Genomic DNA, 18,881 nt, shown 5'->3' with positions numbered 1-18,881 from the left:
AATTTGACAAACTAGCAAGGTAGCCAAAGGATTTATTTGAGAGCAAAAGATAAATCGTAATCTAAATTTAACCTTGAACAGAACCTAACCAATCACAATATCTTCAACATACAATATCACAAAGCTATAAAGATACTTCTGGGGGGAAGCAATTGCAATAACCCCATTTAAGCTTATACAAGGAAGTGCTTCTGGTTTTCCAACTGTCAGACCTACAATCAGCAAAAAAAAACATATGAGCTTTCACCCCGACCAAAATATCAAGAAATCAGTCAATGAGATCCATCATAATTGAAGGCTTGAAGTGCAGGTACCCAAATTGCTTTCTGTAAGCCTCCAGAAGCCATGCAAGACAGTAAGCCACTTCTGTCAAAAGGCAATGGTCTCCTCTGATCCTCCCTCGAGCTCAGGTTAAAGATGAAAACGAGAGGAAAAAAAAGGAAAAAAGAAATCGATCAAAAGAGGCACGGACTACCAGAGATCAAGCATAAATATTCAAATGCTGAACTGTTAAGTCAAATTAGTGAACTACAACATATGTATGGGAAAAAACATAGAAATGGATAGCATTTAGGCAGGTTTATCCATGAATATCCTCATACCCCTAATCTGACACATACCAATGAATTTCTACTCCTCACAAGCAAAATCAGATATAAAGATGAATGATGTACCAAGTTTAGAGCATCATAGCTTAGCAAGTCTCATCCATCACAACAGAATCATTTAAGAAATGACAACCAGACTTAATGTTACAAAAGTAAGCAAAACATTAATAAAGTATAGCAAAGCAAATGGATGATGGTACACCAGCAGCATCTAATACTGATTCCAATCTCAGGATGACCAATGTACTACCATTAAGGCAGTACAATTAAGACTCTGGTTATCAGAGAATAGAATACCTGCCAGGTTGGGCCCCGCCTGGAAGAGAGATAGCTTGCGATGTGATATCCTCCAAAACCCTCTTCAGTTCTGCTTTAGCTGTTTTGACTGAATGCTCTGAACGTCCCTCGATGAAGAGGTATAGTTTACGTTCATTAGGACCTGCAACCTTGCCAGGAGGATAATACTGTCCCCTAGTTGTGATGGCAGCTCCAGTCCAGTCAGATATAGGACCCAAGGTCTCCTTATGAGTCACCTTCCAGCGAGCGTTCTGTGGGAAATCATTGATTTCAAGTTCTGCCTCATAGTGCTCAGGCATTGCATCTTGTTGTAGCTTGGCTAAATTCTGTAGTATCTTCATTGATGCGGCGAGGGCAACTGCCCTAGCTGGATTATCTGCTGAATTGATTGACAGTATAGAGCCAGGCACTGAGCCAGCTGTGCCCGACACCGAGGCAGGATGCCCTGTAGTATCTGGTAACCCTTGCCCACCAAGAGCAGGGTTGGGTACAGTAACATCTGTTCTTTTGCGGACTTCATCGTCTTCATCCTCTGAATCTGACTTGTCAAACTCAAAACCATACTCTTTGGCCTGTGCTTTCTTCGCTGCTTTCCGTGCTTCATCCTCCTGCTCATCAAACTTAAACCCACTTCCACCATAACCTGTTCCATGGGCTTGCTCAAGACCCTGTCTCACCTTTGCCAAGAACCCATCGGCAAGCGCTTTCAGATCCTGTGGAAGGGGCTGCTCTGAGAGTTCCAAAGCTTTCACAAGATCAGGAGCATATCTTTCTTCATCTTCAGAAATAAAAGTAATAGCATGCCCCTTGCGACCAGCACGACCTGTCCGGCCAACACGATGAACATAGTCTTCATAATGGTTGGGGACATCGAAATTAACTACTAGCTCAAGATCCTTTACATCAAGACCCCTAGCAGCAATGCTAGTAGCAATCAATAAGTTGCACACATTACTCTTAAAATCTGCAAGGGTGGATTCACGGTCCCCCTGATCTTTTCCACCATGAAGAGAAAGACAAGGATAACCACTCTTGAGTAAATCCTTAAACAATGCATCACATTTATCTTGGGAATGGACAAAGACCAGAATCTTTCCCTTTTCATACCACTCCCCAAGCAGTTCCAAGAGTCTAAGAAACCTTTCACTTTCAGGCCTAACTTCAACCATCTGGGTTATGTCTCTGTTAACAACACTTCTCCCACCAACCTGGATTTCCACCGGTTTATTCAGGACTTTCTTTGCCAAAACCTCAACCTGACGAGGAAAGGTAGCAGAAAATAATACAGTTTGACGGTCTGGTCTTATGTTCTGGACAATTCTCGTTATCTGAGGTTCAAAACCCATATCAAACATCCTGTCAGCTTCATCCATGACCAAGAAGGTAACTCTTCTAAGATTTGTTATTTTACCACCACTTGTACAAAGTATATCTATCATTCTACCAGGGGTGCATACAACAATCTCTGCTCCTTTCTTCAGATCACCTATTTGCTGCGCAACACCTGAGCCACCAAATACAGGTACAGAGGTCAAATTCATTACTTTGGCAAATTTCTTTATGTCATTGTGAATTTGCTGGACTAGCTCTCTTGTAGGGGCCATAATAAGTCCTATTGGACCATCTCCAGACATCAAAGGTGGCTGGTCCTTAATGTGCCTCAACATTGGCAACACAAAAGCCAAGGTCTTTCCCGAACCAGTTTTTGCAATACCAATGCAATCTCGACCACTCATAATTACGGGCAAAGCCTGAGTTTGGATTGGCATTGGCTTCTCAAAGTTCATCTTTCTGATCACCTCCAGAATTTTAGTTGTTAGTCCAGTTTGGTGCCAGGTTTTGATTGGCTTTGGCACATCTTTTCCATGAACTTTCAGCTCCAGCTCCTTCCTGTAAGCATCAACTTCCTCAAGAGTCATCTTTGCAATATCCTTTACTTCAATGTAAAAATTCTTCCTGACGTCTATATAATCAATCTTTGAATGATCAACTATGGCTAATTTCTCAGCTTTAGTCTTCTTCACCCTTTTAACAAACTCATCATCATCTTCATCCTCTAAATTCATTCCCCCGTCCTCTTGATCCTCGTACTCAGGGTCTGAATACTCGTCAGGCATTATTCTTCCAAGAAATTTCTTTGGAGCTTTCTTAGACACCTCACCATTGCTTTGTTCAATATTTTTATCCTTGCCATTCAATTCAGTACTTTCTGTATCAAGCACAGCACTACTCAGTTTCTCAACTTCAGGCAACACCATTGAGTTCATAAAGGCATCCAGAGGATCAATATCTTCCTCTTCAGCTGCAGCAGCACCCCCATTAGGTAATGCATTTCCATTCTCAACATCAACAGCCATAGGTTCACCAGCTTCAACTGGCGGTTTAAATACTCTATCCACATCCATATCTGTATCTGACTGCCCTTCTGTAGCAGGTTCTTCATCATCAGATTCACCTTCTAGTGTCCACTTCTTACCTGCTTTAGGTTCTTCAGCATTTGCCTCCCCAAGCTGTTGTCGTTCCTCTTCTTCCTTTTTCCTTCTCAGCTCTTGCCATTCCTGAACTCTCCTCCTCCGTTTCTCCATCTCATCATCCAATCTCTTCTGTTCCTCCTCCATGTCCTGTTCCTTTGTCTCCATTAATTCCTGAATTCTGTCAGGCTCATCATCACTCTTCTTCTTCTGGCTGTCCACACTATCATCCCGGTGCCTATGTGATCTGCTTTTATCTCGATCTTTTGATTTACTTCTTTCTCGGTCTCTTGATTTACTCCGTTCTCGGTCTCTCTCCTTGTTCTCATCATCTCTCCTTCGCCGTTTCCTATCTCTGTCCTTCCTCTCATCGCCACTGTCATCAATTACTGCTTCACGGCGCCGCCTCTCTCTCTCCTTATCTCTTTCTTCCCTCACCCTTTCCCTTTCCCTCTCCCTCTCTCTTTCACGTTCTCTCCTCTCGCGTTCTCTTTCTCTTTCCCTCCTCTCCCTCTCTCGTTCCCTTTCTCTCTCCCTCTCTTTATCTCTTTCCCTTTCCCTCTCTCGCTCCCTCTCTCTTTCCCTTTCTTTCTCCCGTTCCCTCTCTCTATCCCTTTCTTTCTCCCGCTCCTTCTCTTTCTCCTCTCGTTCTCTATCCTTTGCCTTCTCCTTTTCTCTCTCTTTCTCTCTACTTTCTCTATCTCCATCCTTATCTTTGTGATCCTTTTTCCGCTCCTTCTCCCTATCCCTGTGTTTATCCCTGTGCTTCTCTCTATCCCGATCCCTTTCCCTCTCCCTATGCTTATCATCTACACTTCTATCTCTCTCCGACCGCCTACTCTCCCTATCCTTCTCCCTGTCTCTCTTTTTCTCCTTTTCCCCATTCCTTTCCTTATCCCTGTCCCTTTCTCTTTCTTTTTCATGTTCACGGCCTCGACTCCTTCTAGACTCCTCCTTGGTCTCAATCTCCTCCTTCCTCGACTTTGATTTCACATCCTCAGATTCCCCCATAGATTCTCTCAATCAATTCAACAAAACAATAGTTGTATTATGCCACAAAGATTATTGCCTGGTAAACTAATGAATTCCTCAAATAACGCTTGCTTCGCCGCCTACAACTGCAGCCAGCAAAACACTAATTTTGTAGTGTGAGAAATTGAAAGACAATAAACACACACATATCAAATTCAAGGGTAATTTCATAGTTCAAACCTAAAATTAAAGGGTTCAGCAATACATGAACAACCAAATTCGATTCAACTACCAAATCAGGCTCGAAAAGTCACACAATTATAGGAAGAAAAGGCGAATTTGATTCAATTAATTAGGCTCATAATTTCGATAGCAAAAGTTTAGAATTCCGGAACCCTAAATTTGCTATACTGACAATTAAATTAAATTGGATCAACGATAAACCCTAGATTGTGAAATTGATATCGGAAGATTACAAAAAGAAACAAGAACTTACCTGAGAAGTTGCTTCAATGGAGGATAGAAATATCAGAAGGCGCTTCAATGGAGAACATGGACTGCGATTCAATGGAAAACTCGGAGGAGATAGAATGGCGCAGCGTATAAGTGAAAAATTGAAAACCTCCAAAGAGGAAGAGAAAAAAAGCGCCGGGAGATTACGCGCATATGTCAAGTTGTCAACCGCCAGATGACTTAAGATCTATAGGTTCTAGATAATATCAACGGTCAGAATTCATCGTCATAAGTTTTGTTTTTACCTTGTTTGTGGAAATTGATTTTAGCACACTTTTATAACAAACTTTTAAAACAATTGGGGCGTAAAATAGGTATTCTTATATCCGTTGTAAAACTGCCCTAAAATTATAAAGTTTCCTTAAAACAAATACTGTAAAAGTGGATGCTTCACATTACCAAAAATGGATGCACATTACTCGCAACAAAGTAGATTATTTTTTTAATTAGTATTTTTTGTGAATTTACAAAATTACCCTTACTTTTTTTTAAAACCACACTACTTGTGATTTCCGCTCTATCTTCATCTACCCGGAAATTTCTCTCTCTTTGTTCATCTCCCCTCAATTCGTCCACCACCGTCGCCACCTCCATTTTCTCACTCTTCATGTTCTTGTTGTTTCATCATTGCCGCTGAAACTCAAATTTGTAGGTTATTTGGTCAAATTTAACCATCTACAGTATTATGGTTAAATTTGACCAATTAAAGCTTTAATTGATGATAGGGAAGGGTTCGTGGTTGGTTTGTTCATTTTTGCTGGGTTCATAAATAACTTTTGTTTTATCGGAATAACTTTTATTTATTTACTACCTCTGCTTCTTATTACTCACAACAATTTTTACAGGACCAAAGTTTGCTTTGTGTAGTTCAAAGAACTAAGAGCTCGCTGATCAAGTGATGTTGAGACTAAATCTATAAGAAATGCTCTGAGTCCTCAAAGCACAACCAATATGAGCAAAAGACTCTATTCCACTAGAATACTGATTTTCTCCTATGATGTTGAATGAAGTAGTAAACTCGTAAAATGAAATTGATTGTATGAATCGTCAAACAGTATATAAAAACTCCATGGAGGCTAATGAGACAGGCTTAACTCACTTAAGTACACCAAGACACCAGAACAGTTCAGTACTAGAATGGCCTAGCTTAACTAGCTCAATCACACTATATTACAACAGCTCAAACTACAAGAACACCAAGTTCAACCGAAGTTAGCCAGTTAGGACTAACGAGCTAAGCTCGATCTATCAAAGCGACTCCTTAGAATACTAATGCTCCATTGTTACCCGCTCAATTAACCAAATTGAGCTCCAAGCACATAACAAGCTAGTTATTCCGAAAACTCGAAAGTTCATCCAGCATTGATTGGAACATAAACTTATCCACAATACTTAGGTCAATGAGGAAAACAACCATAAATAACTCAAACAATAAGGCCAAAATTCAACATACATACAATTAAGACAATTATCTTCGATTTCACCCAACAGACCAATCAAAGGCATTAACAAATCAAAATGCAACCAAAAAAACACCAGAAAATAGAGCAAATTTCTTGGAAAATTGACACAATTTTTATACAACGAATAGAATCCGAATACATGAAATCAATGCAAGAAAGCATAAAGAGCAGTAGAAATATAAACCAAAAGAGCAGAAGTAACAAGAATAACCAAAGCAGCAACAGCATGAGTAGCAGATTTACTCCCACAACTCAACAAACCCAACCTAATTTCAATGACATTAACCATTGACAACATCAAAAACAAACACCCCATAACACTTCCAATAGCAGAACCCAACATTCCAACCCTCAATACTTTGGTATTAATGTGGGCCCTAAAAACCTCATCAACATCCTTGCTATTTAATATGTTGATTGCAAGCTTTAATCCCTGCGCAACCAGGGACGAGAAGAGGAAAAAGCTAAACGAGACGACCTCGAACACGAGGAGTTTTTTAGCGACGTCGATGCCGGCGTCGCAGGAGGTGCGATTCTCGAGGCTGCGTTGGCCGGGAGTGGTGAGGGAGAGCCCGACGAAGACGGCGATTGTGAAGAGGGAGTTGACGTTGACGAGGCCGTCGAGGGCGGTGACGTGGACGCTTGTGGTGGAGTATGCGGCGGTTGAGTATGTCGGGGTTTGTTGGGTTGTACGATCTGGGTAGAAGTCGGATCTGCAATTGAACAACAAACAAAATCTAGGTTAATCTTGGATTTTGGTAATAATGGCGAAATTTAATTGAATGATTGATTGATGAATAAAGGGAAAGAGAGAAAGTAGCTTACCCTTCCATGTTGAAGATGGAGATGAATTGTTAGAATGTGTTGCTTTTTGAAATTGAGTAGGAGGGGTAGAGTGTGGAAAGGACGATGGTGCTTGGAAGGGAGAGTGATGGTGAAAGACAGAAAGATGGGTAAAAAAGGAATTTGTGGCTTAATTACTGTTAGGATTTTAATGTTGGTAGTAGTAGGAATGTTACCTAATAATTTGTCTAGCTTATCAATTTGACGTGTTTTTGAGTCTTGACCATCTTGTCTAAGGGTCTGTTCTCATTGACTGAACTCAGCTGAAGTGAACTGAATTGAAATGAATATTTTATAAGAGATCGAAATTGGAAACTGAACTGAACTGAATTGAGCTGAACTAAACTGAACTGAATTTCAACGTAAGAGAATATACCCTAAGTTGTGATGATTTATATTTATAAGTAACTCTTATCTCAAGGCGACAAAGCGTTTATCATTAAAGCGATGGTAGAAAGTTTGTCATTTGCACGATTTTGATTGTCGAGCCACCTGGCACGTGAAAAATGCTCGCTTACATCATAATTTAATGAATACGTGTTGGTTTGAATAGTTCATATTTGATTACATTAAGTTGTAACTTGTTATACCTTTATAATTAAAAAAAAATTAAAAAAAAAAAAAGGCAATTTGCTTGAAATTATATCTCTATCGAATGTCGAATAAAAGTGATTGATTAGTGATTGATTAAGGATAAGTAACAATATATAGTTATACAAGAAATATGTTAGCGTTAATGCACTAATAATAGTCCCTTAGATTTTTTTTTTTTTTTTTTTTTTTTTACAAAGTAATGCTTTTGTGGGCCATCATCTTTTAAGGTTAGTGACGTTTATAGTTGAGCAATACTGGAAACTAATGGTCCTCATGAGAATTTTCATATGCAGTGTTGGTATGATCAGAAAGTTAATAATCTTGTCTTGAAGAGAGAATGCAAGAGAAATCAAAGTCTTGTTCAAATCACCTGATTTTATTGGACCAAAATGACTATTGAGTATTATGACTGAATATTATCAATGAAATCAATTTATATTGATTCTAGTGTTATCGAGTATTAATTAACCTATTTTCTAAAAAAAATTAATTTAATTAATTACATTTGATTTGATTTTTACATTTTAAAATTAATCAACATTAATTAAAACTTATTTATACGTTGAATCATACTCTGTATTATTCATATATTAACATGTTTTACTAGTTTTTGTTTTGAGATAATGTTTCAAATTAGGTATACAAGTAACAAGTACACTTGGGTATCGCCGTCTTTGATCCTTTAATCTAGCTTTGCTTGCCAAGCAAGCTTGGTGGTTGAGGCTCAATCCTGAGCTCTTAGCTTCTCGGGTCCTTAAAGCTAAGTATCCTTCGTTACTTTCTTCCAAGCCTTCTATTACTTGTCCTCGTCCTTCTTAGGGAAGTCGTGGTTTGGCGCGGGGGGGGGGGGTTAGCTCTTTCCAAGGGTTTGGCTTGGAAGATAGGCTTGGGTGAAAATGTTAGCATCTTGCAGGATTGCTAGGTGCCTAATGTTAGGATTGTTTCTAAGGATTGTATTCATGTAGAGGAACGTCCTTTTGTGGTTTATGCTTTGTTACTTTCCAAATTGTGGTGCTTGGAATGCGTCTCTGGTTAGGCATCTATTCCCTAATTTTGTAGCTTCGGCGATTCTTGGTTTAGAACGTTTGTTACAGAAGATTGATGACTTTGTTTATTGGAAATACACTCGGGATAGATCTTTCTCGGCCAAATCTGCCTACACAGGTTTACTTTCTCAGCATTTATCCTTACCTTGCACTTCAATTTTGTCTTTTTGGTGAAAATGGTTATGGGGTTTGCATGTTCTTCCAAAGTGGAAAATGATGGCTTGGAAAGATTTACATAATGCTCTTCATACGGTGGGATTACTAGTACTTAAGGGCGTTCCGATTGATTCGACGGGTGTGTGTTTGTCATGTTTCTTCTGAGTCGGTGGAACACTTATTTTAGGATTGTCCTTTCTCTTGACGTTTATGGGATTCTATTCCTTGGGATTCACTTCCCACGCCTGATACTCTTCTTCCTTTTCACGACTAGTTCTCGAGTCTTATTTCCAGTTATGCTACGACCAAGAACTGGTCTGCTTTAGATCGTTTCTTCAGGATCTTTTGGGCTATCTGGCTTACCCAGAATAATGTTAGGTTTCGATCGGCAGTTTACTCTCCCTAATTTGTTTTGGATCTCGCCTTTGACTGGAGTGACATAAGTGGAAAGGCTTGTGAGTTATCCAATTATTTTGATGGTATTCCCCTTGGGTTCTCTTGCCTTTACGTGAGTCAGGTTCTTCGGGGTAATCGTCAAACGACCCGTGATATCGTTATGATTTTTGATGGTGCCTAGGAACAAGAGAATCATAATGTAGGTACATGGTGTTTTTGGGATCCCTCTTCTTCCTAGATTGGGGGTGGTTCCCGGGCTTGTACGACAAGCTATGCGCTTCATTCTGAGTTACATGCTTGTCTTTTTGGCTTAAACATGCTTGTCAATGGGTTTTTATGCGGAATAATCTTCTCATTGACTGTATGATTATCCATCGGTTGCCTATGGAGCTTGGGTCATCAGATATTTCGGTGGTCTAGATTGTTCAGGAAATCAGGGATATTTTATCCTCCTTTTCTACTTGTCATATTCGGAAGGTCTCAAGGACTTCAGATACTCCCTCTCTTGCTGGGGGTGCTAGGCGTAGAGATTTGCTTTATTTTATTTTCTAGTCTTTTGTTGTTAGTTCACTTTGTTAAAAAATAAATAAAAATAAAATAAATAAACAAAGTGTTTTGAATGGTAAAAAGAGGGTTGTACAACTTTGATTGACCAAAATGGGCTGAAAATATGATTGGATAATAGGGTCCAAAAGTCTAAAACCATCAAATGGTTATAGAAAGACCCAAAAAACAATCGGCCACCATTTCATAAAAATACAAAGTTACAAACATCTCTCATTTCTCTTTCACTCTTCAACAAATTTCACAGATTCATTGTAAATTTGTTCTGGGTAATTCGTAAAAAACATTCTTCAATAATTCTGTATCCCCTAAAACCCTAGAAAGGGTTTACATTGAAATCGCATACTAGATTATAGATTTCAATATCACCTGCAATTTTTCAATATTGGGAGAAACAAAAATGGAGATTAAGCTGTCGTTTGCAGCTGATAATCCTCCATTATCAGTCATTGCTGCTGCTAAAATTGCTGGGATTTCTCTGTCTCCTGACCCGTCTCTTCCATCTAGCTCTGCTCCCAAGTTTATCTTCTCAAATGGGTATAATTTTTCTTCTCTAATCTTTGCATTTTCTTCTTGTTTATATGATTTTCTGTAATTGCTTTTTTTTTTTTTTTTTTTTTTTTTGTTTTTTTGTTTTTAAGATATCGAACAATTAGGTCTTTTTTCCTGCAATTAAATACTCCAGTAGGTAATTTTAGGTTAATTTAGTAACGTTGAGTTTCGATAAAGATAACTGTATTGTTGAAATGAAATTAGCTGTAAGTTTCATGATTGCATAGAGTATACTATGAGGTTATAAATCATGGGATTGATAATGAATAAATGAATTTGTGTGTAATATTGCGGGGTGTTCTGGGAAGAATGATGCTCAAATGAATTGCCCTTTCATAATTGTATGATGAATTTGTGTTGAATAAGTTGTCATTTCAAAAAAAGACCATGATTTGTTTTGGTGCTACTAGCCCACTATTAAGTTAACAAATTAGGCCATAAATTTTTATGTTTATTTTATGCGTTTTGCTAAAACAAAATGTATGGCGAGTTTGATTGAACTTATTGCTGTTTGGAAGGATTAGCATAGTTTCATGTCTTTCTCATCCAATCAAACTAAAAGAGATTGGGGGGAGGTAGTTGTGGCATCTTTTAGCTTACAATTTGCGTATAGTTGAATCTGGTATGTGATTTTTATGAGTTATTGGGAGTTAATATCATACATGCTCTGCCAAGATATGCCTCACAGCCATGTTGCCGCAATTTTATCATTGTAGAAAACTCTATTTATCAGGCTACTAAAGTGTCGTTCATATCTGTTTTTTGGTATCATAGGGGAAACCTCCGTGGAACCTTGGTACTTCTGCGATATATTGGCAGAGTTGCGGATAAACTGACTCTATATGGGAAAGATTTATTTCAGACTGGAGAGGTTTTTTTTCCTTATATTCTTTATACATTTTGGTCTTAACAGCTCAGATGCTTCAACCTAAACTGTGTTTCTGATGCTGACATCTTTTTGTGGGCTGCATTTCTGTATAGATTGATCAATTGTTGGAGTATCTACCTATTCTTGAGAAAGGATCTGAGTTTGAAGCAGGTTGCAGCTATCTGGATGCCTACTTATCGACTAATACCTTATTGGTTGCCCATGATGTGTCGATTGCTGACATCTTTTTGTGGGCTGCCCTTGCTGGTAATGAGTCTATAATCTCATTGGATGTTAATAGTACTTATTACTTTAAATTTGAATTTTCTGATGAGGTTTCTTTGGTTACTGAAGAATATATGCAATTTAAATATTAGTCATCATGTGAAGTAAGGTTTATGTGTTATATATATACTGAGGAAGCTCTCATCTAGATTCATAATCTTTAAAGCTTCTGAAGAATTTGTTTCTGATTATTACTTGTGCTTATAATTTGTATGTTTTTGGGTAGATGTTATATGATTCATGGTAAAAAGAAAAATGCTCCTGTTTTCAAATTGGTAAAAACATTCTGCTTGCTCTGGCCGCTCTGCCCCATATCACACTTACACGCTTCCATCTGTTTTGTTTTTGTTTGGCACTTCGATTAAGGCCCATAATCTGACCACTTCCTTTCCAAGTTCACATTTTCCCCAGTCCTTCGGCTGGGTGCTGGGAGCTTCTAATGATAGGCTGTGGGGGAATTCTGCATACACTGCATAGGAGAAAGACATGCATGTGATGGTGGACACTTTAGCAGCAGATTTAACTAAGAATTATATTGTTCACCAAAGCTTTAAAATACAAGCCATTTTATCAACCCAGTGCCCTAAAAAATTATTTTGAATATGTGAGCTCAAAGGGACTGTATATGTGCCACCTTAGCCCTTGTTTGAAAAGGCAATACCTGCCACCTTCTTCACATTAGATATGATGTCATAGACAAGCTATGCAGGAGTTTTGCTTACTCTATTATGACTTACAGTACATTGGTAGCAAGATAGAAAGGAAGGGAGAGGGGTGGGGGAGAAGAGGAAGGGGAGGGGTAAGAAAGGGAGGGGGAGGTGGATCTCCATTTCTCCCCCAAATCTTTCCAAATTTGAAGGGATTGTATTTATTAAAGAGGTAGGGAAAAAGATCACTCCCTTTCCTTCTCCCTATCTCAACTATCCAAACAAGGGAACTTGTTCCTCTTCCTTATCCTTTCTTCCCTTGCACTTCTCTTCTCTTATTCAAACAAGGGGTCAAAGTTGATTATGTCCCATCTTTTGTGTGCACCTTTTTATATATGGAACATTTGGATTTATTTTGTATCAAATAAGAGGTATCTATTTTTGTGCTTGTCTTTCATGATTTCACGTCCCTGCTTATTGATAAGCTCTTGTAGATGACAGATATTCAGATTTTGACTTAATAAGGGTGGAAGTGATTTTTTTGTGAGCCAGGTAGTAAATGTACTGATGTTTATCTTTGGTTGAGGGTGTACTCTGACTTATTAAATCACTGCATTAACCTATGTGTGTTGCCCCCCTCCCCCTCCTTTTAAGCCTATGACAAGGCAGGGGTTTTTGTTGCATCCTTAGTGTGGGGTGGAAGGGATAAGTTTTTTTTCCTTGGACAGCCAAAATTTCAGTTATGTCTCTCAAATTGAGATAGGTCTTCAGACTCTTCACCACTACTCAATGACAGGAAAGCACCTTATTATGATTTTTTTATTTTATTTTTTTTATTTTATAATTTTCTCATTTGTAAATTTGGATATTTGCTTATACCACTTATCCACACACTTAAAAGTGTGTGACGTGTCTGATTCTGTCAAGAATAATTAATGAGGTTATGACCTAAGTTGAAGAGGACAAGTCCGAAGGGAGGTGGAGGTTGGGTGCCTTAAATAAATATATATCTAAATAACATGCACTTTAGGTTGAAGGTAATTACTATTACTCTATTAGGGACTAATGTATGAGACAGCCCTTGTATGTGGGATTATTCCTTTGCTAAATTAAAGGTGGAACAGTTCTAAGAAGATTGGGCAAAGGTAGGTTTAGAACAAGATTTTTACAAAATGGTTTTTAAGTTTTTAAGTGTACTGGGATTTGCAGTGGGAGTTTGTAATTTTGTATCTAGCATTATTTTGTAATTATTTTTCATTATTAACTTGTTGAAACTATGTATCCATTCTCTATTTTTTCTAAAGGAATTTCCTCTGGTAGGTGCTGGCCAAAGGTGGGAAAGCTTGAGAAAATCCAACAAGAAGTACCAACACTTGGTGCGTTGGTATAACTCTCTAAGCTCTGAATTCAGTGCTTTGAGTGAGGTGTTGCAAACGTATGTTGGGAAAAAGGGCTCAGGGAAGCCAGTTGGCGGGAAATCGAAAGACCCAGAGTCTCGAAATGAATCGAAGAGCACTGGTGGTGACAACAAAACAACCAGCCGATCTGAAATAGATCTTCCTCATGCCGAAGTGGGGAAAGTTTGTGTAAGGTTTGCTCCAGAGCCTAGTGGGTATCTTCACATTGGACACTCAAAAGCAGCATTGTTGAATAAGTATTTTGCTGAAAGGTATAAAGGACGTCTGATTGTGCGCTTTGATGACACAAACCCAGCCAAAGAGAGTAATGAATTTGTCGATAACCTTCTCAAGGATATTGAGACTCTGGGTATTGTTTATGATGATGTTACATATACTTCTGATTATTTCCCTAAGTTGATGGAAATGGCTGAGAATTTGATCCGCCAGGGTAAAGCGTATGTTGATGATACACCACGTGAGCAAATGCAGAAAGAAAGAATGGAAGGGATTGAATCAAAATGCAGGAATAATAGTGTGGAGAAAAACTTGGAGTTATGGAAGGAAATGATTGCAGGATCTGAAAGGGGTTTAATGTGTTGCATTAGAGGTAAGCTGGATATGCAGGATCCAAATAAATCCCTGCGAGACCCTGTTTACTACAGATGTAATCCAATGCCTCATCATCGGATAGGGTCCAAGTATAAGGTTTACCCAACCTATGACTTTGCCTGTCCATTTGTAGATTCCGTGGAAGGAATAACACATGCTCTAAGGTCTAGTGAATATCATGATCGCAATGCTCAATATGACAGGATTCAACAGGATATGGGACTAAGAAAAGTTCATATATATGAATTTAGTCGACTAAATATGGTCTATACTCTTCTTAGCAAGCGAAAGCTTCTCTGGTTTGTTCAAAATGGAAAGGTGGATGGCTGGGATGACCCTCGATTCCCCACCGTGCAAGGCATTGTCCGTAGAGGGCTGAAGATTGACGCTTTAATCCAGTTCATACTTGAGCAGGTGATGACGGCAATCAATTTTACTATGCAATTAGTAGCTAATAAATTTTAGTCTTCCCTTTAATATTTTATTTTTCCTTAAATAATTCTATTAAATCTGTTTATATTTTCTGCAGGGGGCTTCCAAAAATCTCAATCTCATGGAATGGGATAAGCTCTGGACCATAAACAAAAAGATCATTGATCCTGTGTGTGCTAGACACACTGCAGTGATTGAAGAGCGTTGTGTTTTGGTGACTCTGACTGATGGCCCTGAGCAACCATTTACTCGTATTATACCACGTCATAAAAAGTATGAAGGTGCTGGAGAGAAGTGCACAACATTCACTAAGAACATATGGATTGACCATGCTGATGCAGAGGCCATCTCTGTCAATGAAGAAGTAACATTCATGGACTGGGGTAATGCCATTATCAAAGAGATCAAGAAAGACGAGGCTGGGAATGTTGCACAGTTAATAGGGGTTCTGAATCTAGATGGATCAGTCAAAACCACTAAGTTGAAGCTAACCTGGCTGCCTGAGATTGACGAGTTAGTTAAACTTCAACTTATGGAGTTTGATTACTTGATTTCAAAGAAGAAGGTACATTATTCATCTTTTTCTGACTTTCTTGGGTCCAGAAGGCTGCTATCATTTAACAAGTGAATATTTGATCAGAAGGTTTATAAGCTGATTCTTTGAACAATTTTCCTTTTGAACTTGATTCAGGTGGAAGAGGATGAGGATTTCCTCGATGTGCTGAACCCTGTCACTAAGAAAGAGACTTTGGCTATTGGAGATGCAAACATGCGAAATTTGAAACATGGAGAAGTTATTCAGTTGGAGAGGAAGGGATACTTCAGATGCGATGTTCCCTATGTGAGACATTCTAAGCCAATTATTCTCTTTGCCATCCCAGACGGGAGGCAACATTAAGGTAGTAATTACTTGAGATTTAGCTGTCTTCAATATTTCGTCTTTACATTTTAACAGTAACTCCACATCTGAAATTTTTTTTAGTATATATAAATCTGCATAATCAGTATAAAACCCATTGTGGTATCTAGTGGAGATTTGCAAAGCCCTTTCATGAATTTAATTTTGTATTGTAGGTAACTTGTTGGGTACATTGAAGTACAAATAAGCGTGACTCATTTACTTCTTAGACTTGGAAGATATGAAGGCTACTGGATGCAGAGGGATAGAGGATAGTTTACTTGGTTCTGGGAGATTTTGTTGTAAGATGCAGTTGAGGATTGAATTCGAGTGAATTAACATCTTAGTTTGAGAATTGATCCAAAGCTATAGATCCTAACCTCGCCCCTGTGTCCTGTACGTCAACTCAAAATCATGTTTTCCCATTACAAGACATATGGTGTTGAAATCCTTTGTTTTTATTCCAGAATTTTTGATAATATACTGCTGTGAAGCTTGATTTTCATTTCAAAAAGAATCAAATCAAATTATTTTCACACTTTTGGGTTGTTTTTTTTAGTGGATATTCAATCTTTAACTTCCTGATTTCTAAGTGAATATTGCAATCAACAGTTCGAATCCGGGAAATGATTTTGGTACACCATTAATTGATTTTGGCATACCCCTACGTGAGAGCACAGTTTTTTATGTTCTTCTCACGTAGGGGTGTGTCAAAATCAATTTCCTTTGGATCCTCTTTCTATTTGTGTTCCATCTGATCCTTTGTTGTTGCAGTAATGTGATCTAATCACTCAAAGAGTCAAAGCTAGTCCAATACCCTTTGTAGATCTGTTCGGATATAATTACACCCAGGTGCGCCTGTAAAGGCTACACATACAATTGTTGTATGTGGTCCCTACATACAACCACAATTTGTCATGTTTTTATTAGTTAAAATTATGGGTCCAAGTTCCATTTGAATTGAATTTATATTTGACTCATAGTTTTCTTCCCTTTTTTATGATGTGTCAAAATTCTAATGGTATTGTATATAGGGACCACATACAATGATTGTATGTGTATCAACTCTCGTCTAGCACAGTACCCTTTGTACTTTTGTAGTTCTGTTCGGAAATATTTGAGTACCTTGAACTTGCACCCCGGGCGCAATTAGAACAAGGTGCATCAAAGAATGACCTTAGATAGAAAAAGCAAAAATCCAATTTCAATTAGTTAATCAATCCCAAGCTTTCAAATGTGTAGACTCTCAATCGTAAACATTTTATTTATATATTGTATAATCTCTTATTTGGATTTTAGATGAATTCAAACTCCTCATTCCTGAAATGCAAATGCATCACAAATAGCTTTTAGAGTAGTCTTAATTAGCTGAACTAGTTGTTCTAAACATTAAGAGTGTGTTTAGGTTGAAGGAATTGGTGGGAAATGGATGAGGGAGTTTCTTTTATTTAGATAGCAAATTAGGGATAAAGGGAATTAGAAGGAAGAGAAATGGAGGGATTAAATTCTAAGAAAATAATCTCTGCAACATTGGAGAGATTTGGAAGGAAAACACTTCGTTCTTCCTTCCCCTTCCCAAGCTTTATTTAATTTTGTTGATGCATCTTGTCCAAATATTTAAAATAACCCAAATCCGATGTTTTTGAACACTAAAATATTAAATTATTGCTGCAAGTTTTTGATCTCAAAATTCAAATTGTGTTCCAAAACTTGATTTTCGTTCTCATCACCCAAAACTATTTTTTTCCGTTCATTTTAATTTTTTCCTTTTTTTTGGGAATTACTTAAATAGTTTGTATTTCTTAATTTGATTTTTTACTTTATTTTTAGGAAGTCTTATCTATTACCTTTTGCTAGAATGTCTTTCCTAGCTAAAGTTGGAAAATTTTTGGGTGCAAATTGTTGTTGTATTGCTAAGGGTTTATGAAGATGGCTTCAGCAGTTGAGCATTATTTGCCACTATATGAGTCTATGAGACTAAGCTAGGCTAGGGTTGAGGTGCTGCCATGTCTTTTTCTTTCAATGGATCTTCCAAAAGCTACTACATTATTCTCCAAATATTGTACTTTGTACTTCGTTCAAATGTTCTATGTCACACACTATTTACTCTCTTCCAATTTACACAATCTCTAATTTGTAACCAATTAGTGTTTTTAAAGTTTACATTACAACTATTATGAAAAATTGCAACTTCGAAATTTCATTTCAAAACAAACTTATGACAAGGTTATTCTTATATACTACTTGTGACTATTATGAATAATTACCACGTATAACTCGTACATATTACTTTCACTGTTTTTAATCATTTTACTACTTGTTTTGAAATGTTCATTTTGTAAAATTTAAATTCCATTTAATTACTTTTTACAATAATTGTCCTTCACTAAGTTCATTACGAGAGATTTCCCATAATTATTGTTGAAATAAAAATCAATTCCCATAATACATTGATTTAAAAATAAATTCTCTACATAGTGTCCACGTAGGATCGTTTTTTTTGCTTTAGGTTCAACTTAAAACCGCTAATGGTGATAGCGGATTTAAAAAAGAGACCGCCTCTAACAATAACAGGTCTCTTTGCGTCCTTGGTTAATTCACAAGGCATAGTCTAGGAAAAATATTTCAAAGAGACTGCCTTTCAATACGGCAGGTCTCTTTGTGTTCTTGTTAATTCTCAGCCCACAACAAGAAATTACACTTATAACTTCAAATAGACCGTCTTTCAATAAAAACAGGTCTCTTTGACTTTATTTTACAAAAATTGCAAAACCGCTAATACCGTTAGCGGTTTTAAGTTGAACCGAAAACCAATCCTATGTGGACACTACTTTGGGAATTTGTTTTTAAAACGAAGCATAATGGGAATTAATTTCTATTTTAACAATATTAAGGGAAATCGTTCGTTTATTACGGTACTTATAGATTATAAACAAATATTAATGTTAAACTTTTTTTTTCAACTTTAATTACTCTTACATAAAAGTTAAACTATATTAAACATTATTCTAAATCATTGTTGTCTTGCTGATACTATATTCTGCACAATTAACCGTAAAACATCGAAAAACACAAATCGATCAGGTCACAAATACAACAAAATAAATATTAATATGTACAAGTATATTCACTTAATTACAACACCTATATATTATCTTACAAACTTATATTGTACCACATACATCCATATTATATTCTAAATTTAATTTCTAGCTTCTCAATCATATCTTTTAGGCTTTCATAAATATAAAGTAAAAGGTAAAGCGT

At 37.4% G+C, this 18,881-nt stretch overlaps 3 protein-coding genes across 4 annotated transcripts; 1 reads left to right on the top strand and 2 right to left on the bottom strand.

The window, feature by feature from the left end:
• Positions 1-50: 50 nt before the first annotated feature.
• LOC110700274 (DEAD-box ATP-dependent RNA helicase 42-like) lies at positions 51-5,022 on the bottom strand. 2 transcript variants are annotated; one of them, XM_021877788.1, is made up of 3 exons: positions 4,845-5,022; positions 315-4,511; positions 51-212 (listed from the first exon to the last, which is right to left on the bottom strand). In XM_021877788.1, the coding sequence occupies exon 2, from the start codon at positions 4,385-4,387 to the stop codon at positions 890-892; it is 3,498 nt and encodes a 1,165-aa protein (XP_021733480.1). In that variant the 5' UTR covers positions 4,388-4,511; positions 4,845-5,022; the 3' UTR covers positions 51-212; positions 315-889. The 2 variants fall into 2 exon arrangements, with proteins under 2 accessions (XP_021733480.1, XP_021733481.1); XM_021877789.1 differs by having other exon boundaries at positions 315-4,494.
• A 1,369-nt stretch (positions 5,023-6,391) lies between these two features.
• On the bottom strand, positions 6,392-7,295 carry LOC110700273. The gene is made up of 2 exons (XM_021877787.1): positions 7,150-7,295; positions 6,392-7,037 (listed from the first exon to the last, which is right to left on the bottom strand). The coding sequence occupies exons 1-2, from the start codon at positions 7,155-7,157 to the stop codon at positions 6,470-6,472; spliced, it is 576 nt and encodes a 191-aa protein (XP_021733479.1). The 5' UTR covers positions 7,158-7,295; the 3' UTR covers positions 6,392-6,469.
• A 2,791-nt stretch (positions 7,296-10,086) lies between these two features.
• On the top strand, positions 10,087-16,161 carry LOC110700272 (glutamate--tRNA ligase, cytoplasmic-like). Its single transcript, XM_021877786.1, has 7 exons — positions 10,087-10,460; positions 11,250-11,346; positions 11,457-11,610; positions 13,596-14,698; positions 14,814-15,281; positions 15,408-15,615; positions 15,791-16,161. The coding sequence occupies exons 1-6, from the start codon at positions 10,324-10,326 to the stop codon at positions 15,612-15,614; spliced, it is 2,166 nt and encodes a 721-aa protein (XP_021733478.1). The 5' UTR covers positions 10,087-10,323; the 3' UTR covers position 15,615; positions 15,791-16,161.
• The last annotated feature ends 2,720 nt before the right edge of the window (positions 16,162-18,881 follow it).

The sequence above is a fragment of the Chenopodium quinoa genome, unplaced genomic scaffold (assembly GCF_001683475.1).
Source record: "Chenopodium quinoa cultivar QQ74 unplaced genomic scaffold, ASM168347v1, whole genome shotgun sequence".
Taxonomy (NCBI): Eukaryota; Viridiplantae; Streptophyta; class Magnoliopsida; order Caryophyllales; family Amaranthaceae; genus Chenopodium; species Chenopodium quinoa.
This window is presented reverse-complemented; position numbering and strand designations above follow the sequence as displayed.